General features: G+C 36.9%; 1 protein-coding gene and 1 long non-coding RNA gene across 2 annotated transcripts; both read right to left on the bottom strand.

Moving 5' to 3' along the window:
• Positions 1-3166: 3166 nt before the first annotated feature.
• On the bottom strand, positions 3167-3683 carry LOC143580890 (uncharacterized). The gene is made up of 3 exons (XR_013143736.1): positions 3614-3683; positions 3432-3488; positions 3167-3325 (listed from the first exon to the last, which is right to left on the bottom strand). It is a non-coding gene; the product is annotated as an uncharacterized LOC143580890 (long non-coding RNA).
• LOC143580886 (uncharacterized) lies at positions 3683-5004 on the bottom strand. Its single transcript, XM_077063802.1, has 5 exons — positions 4784-5004; positions 4511-4562; positions 4297-4386; positions 3971-4039; positions 3683-3880 (listed from the first exon to the last, which is right to left on the bottom strand). The coding sequence occupies exons 1-5, from the start codon at positions 4846-4848 to the stop codon at positions 3683-3685; spliced, it is 474 nt and encodes a 157-aa protein (XP_076919917.1). The 5' UTR covers positions 4849-5004.
• Between the last annotated feature and the right edge of the window lie 11616 nt (positions 5005-16620).

Below are 16620 nucleotides of genomic sequence, written 5' to 3'. Positions count from 1 at the left end.
ATTGATCGAGTTCAAGATCGTATGGCGAAGTTTGTGATTCAAGAAGCTTTGTCGTTTAGCCACTTCGACAACCCTCGCTTAACCGCCATGATTCGAGATACGCTTCAACCACAATACACTCACGTAAGTCGTCATACTCTTAAATGTTATTGTTTAAAATTGTGGAAGAAGGCCAAAGAGGTACTAATTGCATATTTTGAAAATATAAATACGAGAATAAACTTAACTAGTGATGTTTGGTCGGCTCCACATGGTCTACCCGAATCTTATCTTTGTGTCACCGCTCATTGGGTAGACCCGTCATCGTGGGAAATGATGAAACGCACAATTGCTTTCGAACTCTTTGAGTATCCACATACGGGAGATAATTTGTTTGAAATTTTAGATTATGTTATAAAAACTTATAAACTAGAAAATAAAATATTTTCAATGGCATTTGATAACGCGTCGAATAATACATCGGCGGTTGATAAATTAAAATTAAAATATACGCCGATTTGCAATGGTGTATTTTTTCACTCAAGGTGTGTTGCACATATCATTAATTTAATCGTGCAAGACGGACTTGCTTCGGATGAGGTTACATCGGTTATAAACGATTTTAGACTAATGATACATGAAGTTTTTAAGAAAAGTAAAAAAAGACAAATGGAATATAGAAAATTTTGTAAAGATACGGGAAGAAAAGCTTTGGGAGCTAATTGGGATGTACCTCATCGATGGAATTCCACTTGCATAATGTTTCAAAGTGCTTTGAAACAAAGAGAAACTTTACAAATGTTTCATTCTAGTCTTGCCGAGAATGATTTGGCAATCCCCTTTTCAAATGAGAAATGGGAAATTATCAATGACTTATCGACTTTTCTTGAAGTTTTTAAAACATCAACTACGAAACTATCGGGAACGTATTATCCGACAAGTCCCTTGGTTCTTTCGGAGTTATTTTTAATCGTTAACAATCTTAAAGAATTTGAAAATAAAAGTCCAATGTTTTCAAACATCATATTACCAATGAAGTTTAAATTAAAAAAAATACTTTCTTGAATTGCCACCGGTTTTACTTGCGCCGCCGCTTTAAACCCAATGTTAAATGTTACGGGGGTTGAATGTGTGATAGACGAAATTTTTTCAGCCTTAGATATGCATGAAGTTGACCCAAACTTTTCAACAGAGGCAAAAAATGATTTTAACTTGAATTTTAAATTTATGTATGACTTTTATTTAAATAAATATGGGTCAAACATACACATGCCTATGCCGGGGGGGTCTTCATCAAGTTCAAGTGCTACTAGAGTACGAGATCCCATTATTAGCCTTATGAACACCGTTCGCAACGTAACGGCTAAAAAACAAAGGGGTAACACCCCTTCAAGCGAACTAGGAAGGTATAGTGCAAATGATTACTCTACCGGTTTATCCGAAGAGGAATATGGCACTTTTGATGTTTTGGCTTGGTGGAAGGTAAAGGAAACCGAGTTTCCGATTCTTGCCACCATGGCCCGTGATTTACTAACCGTCCAAGCTTCTACGGTAGCTTCGGAATCCGCCTTTTCTCTTAGTGGCAGGGTAATATCGGTAGAAGAACAAGACTAAATTCGGAGTCGGTGGAGATGTGCATTTGCTTAAAGGATCACTTGGACTCAATCGATCGTATTCAACACGTAACCACTCTCGAAGATGAAACACCACTTGATGTTCGAGCGCACGACGAACAAGAAGGCATTTCTACAAGTAATTCCGAGGAAGAAGTCGCCGCTCAATAATTACGACGAACAAGAAGGCTTTTCTAGAAATAATATGTCACAACTTTATATTTATAAGTTTAATGTTTTGTTAGTTTGTTTTTGAAGATTTTAAAACATGTAACCTTTTTTTTTTTTGAACTTCTTAAAGTAAATAAAATGAATTTTATGTTAATTGTTTTGTTTATTTTTCATGCTATACAAATACGAATCGTAGTTTAGAATCCAAATCGCAAACGAAAAACGAAAAAAAAACTAAATGCACTTGTATTGCAAATCCAATGAACAAGTTTACATTGTACAATGGTTACATATTTAACTGATGATGTTCCAACTGATGAAACTCTGCAACTGATGTGTCACTGATTCATATTTTGCATCAGTGACAACAAACTCTGCAACTGATGAATGTTCCCACTGATGAGTATTCCTCATCAGTGGCAACCTTCAGTAGTTGTCATCAGTGGCAACCTTCAGTAGTTGTCTTCAGTGGCAACCTTCAGTAGTTGTCTTCAGTGGCAAACATCTTCAGTAGTTGTCTTTTCTTCATCAGTTAATTGTTTATTTTTATGTTAATTGTTTTTTTTATTTTTCATGTTATACAAATACGAATCGTAGTTTAGAATCCAAATCGCAAACGAAAAACGAAAAAAAAAAAAAAATTTTTACACTGTAACCGGTTGGAACCGGTTACGGTACAGGAACCGGGTTAGGAACCGGTAAGAACCGGTTAGATAGGTTAGGGGTCCGAGGGTGGGAGAACCGGTTCGAGCCTGGAACCGGTTTAATTGAGGGTTTTGAATATAGGAACCGGTTAGGAACCGGTTCCGGTTCCTAGTCCCAAACCGTTTTGAACATGCCTAAGGCTAAGGTTATTCCTGACATGACTCATGCGAGTTGAAGGTTGCTTTCACTTTGATGACTCCTTTGTGTTAAAGATGTACAAGAACGAATAAGGGTTGTTTCAGAAACACTCTTCTTTTGATTTGCTTGAAGGACAAGTAAGCCAACTATAGACTTTGCATCATTTGCTTTTGTTTCTTAGAAGCAAAAGAAAGGCATGCAAATATACTTAAGAGTGTTAGAATTTGTCCTCTCATACCATGGGCTTAAAAGCTCCATAATCAGCCTATTGTGTTAGCAGGTAAATGTTATCTTAAATGAATTTTCTACACGTGAATCGGGTCGCTTATAAAGTCGCAATGCTATTATTTCTAAACCCTTAGGCCAATAAATCAAATTTCAAAATAATATATGCTTAAGACAGAACACGTGATTTCACACTGTTAGCATCAGGAACCGTGATCCAAAGTTTTGGCATTAAGGAATTGTATCTTTATTAATTGTCAATACAGATAACCATGACGGTTTAACCTGCAGTTTGGATTTTAAAGAGCCATTCATGTAAAAGACCGTCCCTCGTACAAAAATTCTGGAACTCAAAATGTTACATGTTTGACAGCAAATGATTTAGAGGCTAATTAAGGATCACCTGGTTTTACAGGAATTCTGCCACATAGACGCCAATAAGCACCAGGGTGAAACTGAGACTTTTCAAAAACCCAAATATCACGAACGAGGACCTAAGCAAACAACCTGTCAGTATATATATATATAAATATATATATATATATATATATATATATATGATAACAAAATAAATAAATACAAAGTGCATCAATCTAATACCTCCTTATCTTTATTTCCACCAACTACAGACCCTTTTGAATCATAGGCCTCAAACTTCTGTATCAAGTGATACAATGTAATTAATAAATATATGTTAATTATTCACATAAACTGAAGTTCAAATGTTGCTCAACTAAAACATTAATGTCACATATACGACTTTTAAGATGTAATCAATGTACCTGTTTAGAGAGAAACTCAAGCATGAGCTGTATGAATACTTTACTCAGGTCATCTTTATCTACACCAATCTAAAAAAGAGAAAAACAATGAAAAATTTGTGAATAATATTGGTTTTGTGTACATTTGTTTCTGTAAGTAAAATATGCAAAAGAAATGATACTTGCCATTCGAGCACGTAGAGTTCGGATCTTAATGACTGGTTCTATTAGTTCCCAGTAAACATTACTCCATCTAGATTCTCTTTGTTTAATTTCACTCTTAAGTGCCTGTGTTTCAGAAAAATACATAAAAAGCATAAAAAAACATAATACATTCCACCAAATTCACATAAATGAAAATGAATGGATATAACATACAGAGTACATTTGCTCGGTAACCATTTTCCGCAAGGATGTTTTGTCACCATTAGCCATTAATGTGTTTATCTGTGAAATAGATCATTAGATGGCAATCTAATCCCAAATAATAACCAACAACGTTTTCACTGTACACAGATAAGATGCTTGAAATAGACAGTTCGGTCTCCAAATAAATTTTTAAAAAGAGTCAATTACACGGAAGGTCCCTGTCGTATGTCCATATTTCAAGTTTGGTCCCTAGCTTTGAGAGATTGCATCTATAGTCCCTAATAGTTTGAAAGTGCAACACCTATGGTCACAGTGATTTAAAGTAAAAAGTGTACCTCTTTATATAAGTTAACAGCCTCAGTGTAAAATTTTGTTTTTGAGTAGCCAGATTTTCGCAATTTGGCAATAGCATAAGCATTTTTTAGCTGCATAAGGTCAAAGCAAAGTGTCAAGTCAACAACCAAAAAATGTAAACTAGAACCTAAAGAGACACGCAATATGCAAGCTCCCATACGACCATAAACTTGGTAACAGAGTGCAAGATGTAACCTCTAGAAAGATATCATCTTTTGTTCTTCTCCATCCATTTCTTGTAAACCACCTACAAATAATACCACAAAGTTCATCAATCCAAAGTAGTTTTAAGATTTATTATTCAAAGTTCAATAATGTCCTCACTCTCACTATTTAAAGAAAATCAAGCAATCACATATGCCACCAGCCTACTAGTATATTCATTGTAGTTTCTATTCATATAAGCTGTTTAAGAAACCTTGTTGGCAAACACATATCATATAAGGTTTCAAAGAATTCAAATGTGACCTTCGTAAAAAAGAGATGGGCTCACGAGGACCGTATGGCTCATATATGATTCCAGGACTAAGCATGGAAACTTTCAAACCCTGCACATATAAAATAGCATCCCAATTACGGTGTTAGTTGGTTTGGTTTTGTAATTCAGATTCACACTTAGTATACTGCACATCGAGAAAAGGTATAAATATCAATAATATTAGGTTTTAGTTGTGCACTTTTAAAAGTACAAACTACTCTACACACACAAAATAAAAAAAACAGTTTAATCCATATAACATCTCTTGACCATACAAAAAAAGCAGCTTGCGAAGTTTTCAATCATATGCCCAAAATCCTTGCATCTTCCTCATCAGAAATTGAAAAAAAAGGTGAAATAATTTTAAAAAAAAAAATCTGAACGTGTTGCCAGCTGAGACATTAATTAAAGAGAAATCATAATAAGTATAGTAGAAAAGAAATCTAAATACATAAATAATGTAAATAATACACACACACACATACATGCGATAACAAACATATCATAGCTATTTGATTTATATAGACTATTGTAGTTTATGTTGTATTTGAACACAACATATTCCAAATGAAGTATCAGAAGAGACTAGTATTAGATTGATGTTGTATGTGCCAGATAAAGGTTAACTATTTCTATAGAAGGTATAACTTTAAACAGATATGTTATTATGCGGTTCAGAGAGTTATACGAAACTTTAAACTATCAGTGACAACTTTCATAGAAGATTTGGTATCCTAACTTCAATAATTATAAGCATAAAAGCGATAAGAAAAACGATTAATACCCTTACTTCAATAATTATAAGCACAACAGCGATAAGAAAAACGATTAATACCCTTACTTCAATACGCTTCAATACTTATAAAAACAACAGTTATAAGAAAACCAATTAATCATATCGCTCTGAAGTTGACCAAGTCAAATGGAAAAAGAGGTCATACCATTTGTCGTGCCTGAGCAGGAGCTTTTACTTGTGTAGAAAAACTTCGTGACCCGTTCGCAAAAATTGATAACTCAGCAACCTGTACACAAAAAATGGTTGTGCTCAATACAATAATATAATATCACACTGAAATTTTAGTAACTTACAGTAAAATATTTCTTATGATGTAAATCAATGTAGACGTTCAAACTATACTAAAAGAAAATATTTACTTTTCTATTGGTGTTTTAGTATAAGTGGTTGTTACCGCTGCAGTAGGAAGTATCTTATTATCACCACGGGTGAAAGGATGCCAATTCGGGCCCTTGTAGAAGCAATGACAGTTGATTCGGCTAACGGCATCATTAGCTAATTACATAGAAAAAATAGACTATATATTAGTTCATTTAGTAGAAAGATTAAAACAAGGATCGACTCCAGTTACATTATACTGAACATTTCAATATTAGTGTACAGCAATATATACAAAATAACATGTATTAATTTTGTTTAAAAGATGATTAAAGTTACAGCAATAAACATGAGAATTAGCAAAATGATGGCATTAAAATGAGTTGGGCATATAAGTGTTGTGTTGGGGTATTAATTCTAAAAACATATATAATATCTGGGAAAGAACGTGATGCTTATTTCTTTCTGAAATGAAAAAGATGGATGACTGATTTATGTAATGATATTTAGAATAATACTAAAAGCATAATAATTATTACCTAAAACATAATTTCCCTTCGAGTAGTTTCCAAACCTGAAAGTATAATTATCAATTTTTGACCTAAGAAAAACGAAACCCATAAGTTGATCTGTCTGTTTGTTAGAAGAGATAAAATAAAGATGATTACTGACAGATAAGAGGGCTTCTTTTGAGGGGTTTTGTGAAATGAACTCGCTCGCTAAACCCAAACAGAATATTTCAGTATCAAGAATTTGGGAAAATTAGTATACTAGGTGTGTTTGGGATTGCTTATTTAATCTAAAAGGACTTTTGGTTAAAATAACTTTTATAACTTATGACTTTTGAATTTTTAATCCAAAAGTCATAAATTCCTGACTTCTCAAAACCAGTTTTTTTACTATAAGGGGGTGTTTGGTACAGAGAATGGAAAATGAGAGAAAATAGAAATGGAAATGGAATTGTAGAGAAAGAGAATTAGTATGGAGAATGAGAATCATTTCTCTTGTTTGGTACACGAGAAAATAAACAGAGAACTCTACCATACCCAACCCCACCTCCACCCAACCTGACACCACTCACCACCGCAGCCCCACCACCACCAGCACCACCACCACAGCCCCACCACCACCACCACCCCCACCACCACAGCCCCACACCACCAGCACCACCACCACAGCCCTTTCTTCAACCACAGCCCACCACCACCGGCTGCCGCCACCAAATCTCCTTCTTCAACCACAGTACACAAGAAATTAAAAAGATTCAAATTTTTGGAACATAAGATATAGAAAAAGGAGACTCAGATCTGTCATCACTGCCTCTTTGGAGATTTTGTGGTGGTGGTTGTGGTGGCGATGATGATGATGATAATCAGAAGCCACGTGCGACCACCGCCGATTTCCACCACCACTGTCACCCACCTGCGACCACAATCACCCGACCATCTGAAAACCCTAACCTACCACGAACCACCACTTGAAACCCTAATCTCCGTTCACCCGTACCACCTGCAACCTACAACCGGTTACCATCTCTGTGTTCACCACTGCGAACGGCGGAGACGGGGTGGTGGTTGCAGACTTGGAGACGGGGTGGCGGTTGCAGACTTGGAGACGAGGTGGCGGCCGGAGACGAGGTGGTGGCCGGAGACGAGGTGGTGACATGCTATGAGGAGGCTGCTGAGAAATGGATTTCTCTTTGTTTTAAAGAGAAATGGAATTCTCTAGTTTTAGAGAAATAGAAAGAGAAATAGAAATGAAAAGTGAAAAACAAACAAAAGAAATATTTCTAATTCCATTTCTCCCCAATCAAATCCCTCTACCAAACACCCCTTAAATGAAAAGTTAAAACCTAAAGTACTTTTCACTTATTCAAACACCTTTTTTCTATTTTCTCCTTTCTGCAAAAGTTAAAAGGTTAAAAGGAGGGGAAAATAAGCAATCACAAACACCCCCTTATTAATGATCTTTGTAAAATAATAAAGATTTGAAATTTCACGAAAAAAAAATGTTTGAAAAAGGACTAAATGTGGAAAAGAATGCAAGGATTAATAACAGGTTTGAAAAGGCAAAGTATCGAAGTCGAAAATCAACTAAACTCTTGAGAGGTCAAGGAACGCGGGGTAAGGTTTTTGTATGGCGGAAACAAGTTAAGCCTTATAACGGGTGTGCTCGGGTTATTATCATGGTAGCAGGCTTGAAGCATGAGTATAAGGCAGAGCAAAAGGTTGGGTAATAGGTCATGAAAATAAATATGTAGTGTTGAGTTTGTATAGCTATGAGGCAAAAGTTGATGAGTTGGCCAAAATTATCACAGCTTAGAGTATTTCGACATTGCGGTAGCGGAGTGGTGGAATTACAAGTATTTCAAAAAGGGTAGGTTTTCGTGTAAGTATTTTGTTAGGTTAGGTTTGAGTATCCAAGAGTTAGGTTGGGTTTGGATTTACTTAGGTATAGCCTTGATGTTTATATGTATTGTTTGTGGTTGGTAAGGATATCTTGGTTTGTCATGGTCAGGATTGCGATGGTCAATTGCTTGATGATTTGGGTTGTTGTTTTGTGTGTTGAGTTTCGAGGGCAGCGTCGAGGAGAACGAGAAGGCATGAAGTGTGAACAATTCGCGTGACATTGGACGTAAATATGAAATTCATATCAAAATCAAAAGAAACGTTACATGAGAGATTCCTAAAATCGGAATCCATCTATAAATATGTAAATAGATAAATAAGTACAATCGAATGAAACAAAATTTGAAATCGAAATCGAAGTGCTCATGAGTCAGTACTGATCTCGTAAATTTTCAATTAGAAATATATCAAATTTTATAATAAAAACACGGAATTAATACAAACCTAATTTGAGTAATGAAATCGAATTGAAAATCGAGTCTTTTTGTACCACCATAATTTTTCAAATTTTCAATTAAAACTATAATAAACGAATTTTATAAGAAAACGAATTGAAAATCGACAATTCATGCATCACCATGACTTTTCGAATTCTCAATTTAAAACACACGAGAAAACGAGTATTGAAAAATCGACTATTCATGTATCACCATGACTTTTTGAATTCTCAATTTATAACACGAGAAAATGAGTATTGAAAAATCGGCTATTCATGTATCACCATGACTTTTCGAATTCTCAATTTAAAATACATGAGAAAATGAGTATTGAAAAATTGACTATTCATGTATCACCATGACTTTTCGTATTTTCAATTTAAAACACACGAGAAAACGAGTATTGAAAAATCGACTATTTATGTATCACTATGACTTTTCATATTTTCAATTCAAAGTATAAGAAATAATGAATATATACAAATAAAGAAAACGAATTGAAACTCGACTATTCATGTATCACCATGACCTTTCGAATTTTCAATTCAAAGTATAAGAAATAATGAATATATACAAATAAAGAAAACGAATTGAAACTCGACTATTAATGTATCACCATGACCTTTCGAATTTTTCAAATTATAATAATAATTGAATTTATAAATTAAGAAAATGGGTTGAAATTCAACAATTTATGTACTAGCATGACTTTTAGAAATTTCAATGATTATAAACATAGAAAACAAATTGAAACTCGAGTATATTCACATATCCCAATGACTTGTCAAAACCACAATATAAACGATTGAGTATTCAGAATCACACGTTGTATAAATCATCATAACTTGTATGCTCTAATAAAAATAAAAATGTGTAATCAAATCTAACCAAAAGTTGCGTATTCGTGTATCACCGTATCACCACGACTTGACAGACTTTCAGTTAAAACATATAAATCAAAATGCGTAATCAAATCGAACCAAAAGCTGTTTATTCGTGTATCAGCACGACTTGTCAGACTTTTAGTTAAAACACATTGTAAACATTGAGGGTCGGAGTCACACATCGCATGAACCACCATGACTTGTGTGACATCCTAAGGAGTGCAACCATATCCTTATCACAAAGAAGACATGATCACGGTTGAAAATATAAAGTTGTGATTCGTATGTCGTTTGGTGTGGTACGCTTTGGCCTAATAAGTTTCATGCTCTTCCCGAACTCTCCAGGTAAGCAACCAGGTCCGACGTCTGATTGGATATATGCGCATTGCTTATCCTTAGGTTTCAATAACCTTGGTGTCAAGAGTTCGGAAAACAAGCGCGTCCCCCTTCCAGTTACTACATACCCGCCACGTAGAACCATCTTTATGAGGAAGAAATATCGGAAAACCGAATTTAAAAATTGCTTGAAATTGCTTTTGAGAAAACTTGTTTTAGGCCTAAGCCTTGGACTTATGTGTGTGTGTGTGTGTGTGTGTACTTGTGTTCATGAGGCGTTATTAGGTGACCAAACACACGTGGCATTATTAGGTGACCATAATAACATTATTTCATTTAAATCTTCATGTAACACAAGTTTTTCAAATAGTACAAGTTCTAACAAATATATAAACAAATGAAAAGTTGTTCTTTGAATATCCTATAAGCATGCTATGTGTCTTCTAACTTTCATCCTCGTATCTTTACACCTGTAACATATGTATAAAATAAAGTCAGCTATGAACATAACTGGTGAGACTCGTCGGAGCACCAGTTTCCTTGAGCTTAATAGAACAGATTAGGGAGTTTGGGAGAGTTTGAGTGGTATGAGAGAGTTGAGGAAGATGAGTGTCGTCCTATTTATAGCCGAATTGTAACAAGGTGGTCAAATCTTAGAGTTAATTTCCTGTGAATTAAGGCCGAAGATCCGACGATTGTTACGGTTTCAATTTGATGGTATTAGTACGTTATAACCCAATTAATATGTTGATTGATGTTGATTATTGCCGTCTAAGTTCATTATGCTAATTTAGCGGGTCAAGGAACGAGGTTTAAGGGTGTAATGAAGCTTCGCCGGCGCCGGAATTCTGGTGTACCGGAAAAACGCGGCTGGCAGGGAAAAGGGGGGGGGTGTTTGGGGTTATTTTAATATAATTTAAATAATTTTACACGATGACCCTTGAAGTTTCCATCTCTTTTAGAATCAGAATTAATATATAAGTTACCAAAATGGATCTTGTACTTTAGTATGTTTTTTTAAGATCAATAATTAAATAAAATTTACAAATTGAATTCTTGTACTTTATGATGTGTTAATAAACGTAATGAGAAGTTATAAATTGGATATTTAAAGTATTAATGTGGCTCGTTAACATAGAACCTTTAAATCCCGTAGATTCATTATTAGAACAAAATGAATAAGAAACGAATGTATAGTAAACATAAATTCACGTGTAAATTATATTAACAATGAATATTAACCAAGAATATAACGAATTGGCAAAATAGGTTGGTTTAATGATTACGAATACAACTCAAATAAAAATAACGAATGACACTTAAAATACATAAACGAACTTGATATATATATATATATATATATATATAACAAAAACCGAAAATTCAAAATGGGTCGGGTTTCGGGTTTGAAAAGTAACGAATGTTACATGTTCATTAACACTTAGGGTTAGCTCTTGTGTCATTGAACCAGTAATCATCGGTTATTGCAATTTAATTGGTTTTCATAACACTAATTGGTAATTGGGTAGAATAAGTTTTATTATGTTAACAATTCGGTTAGGGTATCGTTTGTCATCATAATCAAACTAATAGGTCTAGCAATTACTGCGCAACCAAGTCAGTTGAATATGTGATTAAGTTAAATGGCACATTACCCGAACCTAGAGTGAATACTTTTTATTAATATTGTTTACAAATCTTTTTAAGTAATTGTTTAGTTTTAATTAATCTTTCTGAAAAAACTGCTTGACATCGTCCGTCCGCCTTTAGTTAAAGAATTATTTTAGTAATATTAAATTAGCACTTTCTTTGAGTTCCTGTGGAGACGACCTTACTTACCCGTACTAGTTATAGGTATTTAAGTATTTTAATTGATTGTTTGAGTAGACCGCGACAGCCTATGTCAAAAATGGCATCGTTGTCGGGGACTAAACGCGCTTAGTGCTAGTTTAGCTTAGTTTAAATTAGCGTAATTTAGTTTAAATTTTAGATTATTTTCTTTTCTTCATTGATTTTGCGTGGGTTGTGCTTGTTTGGTGTGTGCAGTTAATCTTTTAGGTTGATGCATACGAGATTTTCCCGAGATAGGAGGTGTTGTAGTTTGATCCAGAGATTGAGAAAGCTGCGAGAAGAAACCGAGCAAATCAAAGAAAAGGTGAATCCTCAAGGCCAAAAGAAGAAGACATGAACCATTAGGAGAATAACCCATACCAATCCCACCTATGTTTCAACCCGACAATCTTAACCTACCGCCTAATCAAGAACAACCCGTTCCACAACACATTCCACAGAATTCTCCACCCAATGACTTACCACCACTAAACCAACAGATCTACCAAAACTAAAACAGGAGACCTCAAAGAAATACCACATGAGAGATGATCGTTTCATAAGGTCTGATCTGTAACACCCCGACCGATGGCGGATTATACATCGGGGCGCCACGTATTGTTTCATTACTCGCGACACTATTTGGGTGTCAATATTTAATAAATACATTTCCTTGCGCACGCGCAGAACATGACATCAAGTAACATAAATCATATCATAACTTAAAATATTCAATTAACATAAACTTGTCTTGTTACATTTTAAACTAGGTCCAAAAGAAAAGAAAACATCCTATGTGTCCTCAAGCTTCCAGAAACAGCTACAGCAAACCTGAACATGTGTTAAAATAAAACGTCAACACTTGCGTGTCGGTGAGAAATCAAGATTAATACATATAAATTGATAACAATATCTGCGCGCATCATGTGTATAACTGGTGTTCAACAAGGGTGTAATCAGATTGTGATCAAGCCTTAGATCATAGCTCATAGTTCAATCCGTGCTCCCAATTGAGCACAAAAACAAGAAAACTGTGCAAGTGTAAACAAAAGAGAAATCATAAACGATAGTTCTCCCGTGTTCATCTAATGGATCCATGAAAACTGCGGAATAGGCCGACAAGACGGTTAATGATCCACACATACAAATAAACAGCCAAGTCTACGTCCATAACACATGGGGTTTTGCGCGACAAAAGTTCATAAACAAGTTTAAGACTCAAGTTTGTACGAACACATGAACATCCCAAAACATTAAAAATAAAAAGGGATTAGGTACGAGATTACTCACATGTAAACGGTGCGTTGAAAGGTAAAGCAAGAACCAACTTTTAAATAAGCACAAGTTAACCTATAAATAAGAGGTTATTGGTTTAACGATTTGTTTTATGCCTAGAATATATGTTAGCATAGCAATATGTATCTTTAACAAATTATTATATATTATATATTACCGGAAATCTGGGCAGGACAAGGGAAAAGACGAAGGCAGAGAGAGGAGGCGGCTGAGGAATTAGGGCAGAGAGCAAAGGGAGAGAGATATGGGGAGTGATTAAGTGTAGTGTGTGAAGTGTTAAGAAAGTAGCTAAATTTATAGGCAAACCCTAGGGAACACAATCCCTAGAAAAGAGGAAAAGATCTAGACAAATCAAGCAAGAGATATCAAAAAGCATAAGAATCCAAAAGCAAAGGATATGGAAAGATATGGCAGCAGGGGAACAGGAAAAAGGGCTGACAGGTTACAGAATAAAGCAAGGGAGGAGTCAGATAAAACACTGTTTAAGGCATGCAAAAGAAGATTTCAAAAGATTATGTCAGTCACTTTTTCTGTCAACCAATAGGATTGGTGCGCATGCTGCGCCGAAGGTGGCTTTTCGGACAGATGTCGGAACTGACCTAAAGAGCTCAAACAAAAGATAAGATGTCAAAAGAATACAGGCAGACCTAAACAGAAGAAAAGACTTAAGGTCTAGCGCGAGAAGATTCGAGCGCACGCGCGAGGGCGAAGGCAGACAGAACAACCTTAGCGCGCCGCGGGAAGAACTATTATCCTTAGCGCGCCGCGGGAAGAATTACAATTCTTAGCGCGTCGCGGGAAGAAACACAAATCCTTAGCGCGTCGCGAGAAGAACTACCGTTCTTAGCGCGCTGCGAGAAGAACTAAAATTCTTAGCGCGTCGCGGGAAGAACTACCGTTCTTAGCGCGCTGCGAGAAGAACTACAATTCTTAGCGCGTCGCGGGAAGAACTACCGTTCTTAGCGCGCTGCGAGAACAGTTCGCCTCGCGTATCGCAGGAACAACTGGTCTTCACGCAGGCTTCCTTGTAAAGAGTCTGGCGCGTGGAGCTGCGCAGACATCCTTAGGCGGGAAGAACCAAAGGACAAGCAAAGAGTTAAGAGGAAAAGGGGTTCAAGGCGTAAGGGTCTAAACAAAAGGGGCGGGACGGCGACAAGAGAGAGAAAGAGGCGGGAAGGAAATTATTATTATTAGTAAGTAATATAAAAATAATATGTATATATATATAATTTATTTAATGTTAAATTTACAAAGATTAATAATCAAATTTTAAATCAAAAAAAAAGAATCGGATTCGAAAACGGGTACCTGGGTCGGGTCGGATTGGGCAGTTGTCACAGTCTCCCCTACTTTAAGAAATTTCGTCCCGAAATTTATCTCGAAGTAGGTTGCGCAGAGAAAAGGTACGGGTACTTGATCTTCATCTGATCTTCCCTTTCCCAAGTGAACTCGGCACCGCGCTTGGACTGCCAACGAACTTTAACAATAGGGATGCGACTGCGCTTGGTTTGCTTTACCTCGCGATCCATAATCTCAACAGGCTTCTCAACGAAATGCATAGACTCATCAATTTGAACTTCATCAAGTGGTATGTGGAGGTTCTCGTCAGCTAAACATTTCTTGAGATTGGATACATGGAAAGTTGGATGCACATTGCTGAGCGCGGGCGGCAGGTCTAGTTTGTAGGCAACTTTTCCCACACGCGCGAGAATCTTGAACGGACCAACATAACGAGGCGCAAGCTTACCTTTCTTCCCAAAGCGGACAACACCCTTCCAGGGCGACACTTTGAGGAGAACAAGATCACCAACTAGAAATTCGAGAGGCTTCCGCCTGCGATCTGCGTAACTCTTCTGTCGGCTTCTGGCAGTCAGCAGATGATCACGGATCTTGGCGATTTTATCGGTTGTCTCTTGAACTAGTTCGGGTCCTGTGATTTGAACTTCACCCACTTCGTTCCAACAAATCGGTGAATGGCACTTTCGACCGTAAAGTGCTTCAAATGGGGCCATACCGATGCTGGAATGATAGCTGTTATTATAAGAGAACTCGATCAAAGGTAGGTGTGAATCCCAATTACCTCCAAAATCAAGAACACAAGATCGAAGCATATCCTCAAGGGTTTGGATGGTTCGCTCAGACTATCCGTCAGTCTGAGGATGATATGCAGTACTCATGTCCAAACGAGTTCCTAACGCAGATTGGAGAGATTTCCAAAAGCGAGATATAAAACGGCCATCGCGATCGGATATGATGCTCAAAGGAGTACCATGACGGCAGACAATTTCCTTGACATAAAGATGCGCAAGTTGCTCAACACGGTAGGTTTCACGAATGGGCAGAAAGTGGGCAGACTTGGTCAATCGATCCACTATTACCCAAATGCTATCATGTTTGCTTGCGGTCAAGGGTAACTTGGTGATAAAGTCCATTGCTATACTTTCCCATTTCCACGTAGGAATTTCAGGTTGTTCGAGCAAACCAGATGGGCGTTGATGTTCAGCTTTTACCTTAGAACAAGTTAGGCATTTAGATACGAACACAGCAATATCCTTTTTCATACCAGGCCACCAAAAAGAAAGGCGCAAATCTTTGTACATTTTGTCAGCACCAGGATGAACTGAATACCGAGATTTGTGCGCTTCACTCAGTATGACAGAGCGAAGATTCTCATCATTGGGGATCCAGATGCGATTGAGATAGCAGAGAATTCCACTCAGATTAGGGACAAAATGCGCTTCCGCGCCACACGCTAACTCGGCGCGAAGGTTGCCATTGCTGATGGATGCGCGCTGCGCGTCACGAATGCGTGATTCAAGATTGCTTTGAATCGGCGCGAAGTGAAGCTGCGTGCGCGGCAAGATACAGTTAAGCTGGCTGGGTTTTCGGCTGAGCGCATCGGCTACCACATTAGCCTTTCCAGGGTGATACCGGATCTCACAATCGTAATCGCTGATGAGTTCGTTCCATCGGCGTTGTCTCATGTTAAGTTCCTTTTGATCAAAAATGTGCTGAAGGCTTTTATGGTCGGTGTAAAGGATACACTTAGTACCATAGAGGTAGTGTCTCCAGATTTTCAAGGCAAATACAACTGCACCAAGTTCGAGGTCGTGAGTCGTATAATTCTTTTCGTGAATTTTGAGTTGCCTTGACGCGTAAGCGATAACCTTGCCTCGTTGCATAAGTACACAACCGAGACCTTGGTTGGAGGCATCACAATACACGACAAAATCATCATTACCCTCTGGTAAAGTTAGAACAGGAGCTTCGCACAACAATCGCTTGAGCGTTTGAAAGGCTTCTTCTTGCTTCGAGCCCCAAATATACGGTTTGCCTTTGTGCGTTAAAGCTGTTAAAGGCAAAGCAATCTTTGAGAAGTTCGAAATAAATCGCCGGTAGTAACCAGCTAAGCCCAAAAAGGAACGGATTTCGGTAGGAGTGGATGGCGTAATCCAGTTCTTGATTGCTTCAATCTTGGATGGGTCGACATGAATACCCATCTTGTTTACAACATGACCAAGA

This window comes from Bidens hawaiensis, unplaced genomic scaffold, assembly GCF_021521415.1.
Source record: "Bidens hawaiensis isolate Kalapana, Puna unplaced genomic scaffold, B.hawaiensis_p1.1 tig00030757_1, whole genome shotgun sequence".
In the NCBI taxonomy this organism is placed as follows: Eukaryota; Viridiplantae; Streptophyta; class Magnoliopsida; order Asterales; family Asteraceae; genus Bidens; species Bidens hawaiensis.
The sequence above is the reverse complement of the archived record's forward strand: the minus strand, read 5'-3'. Positions and strand labels throughout refer to the sequence as shown.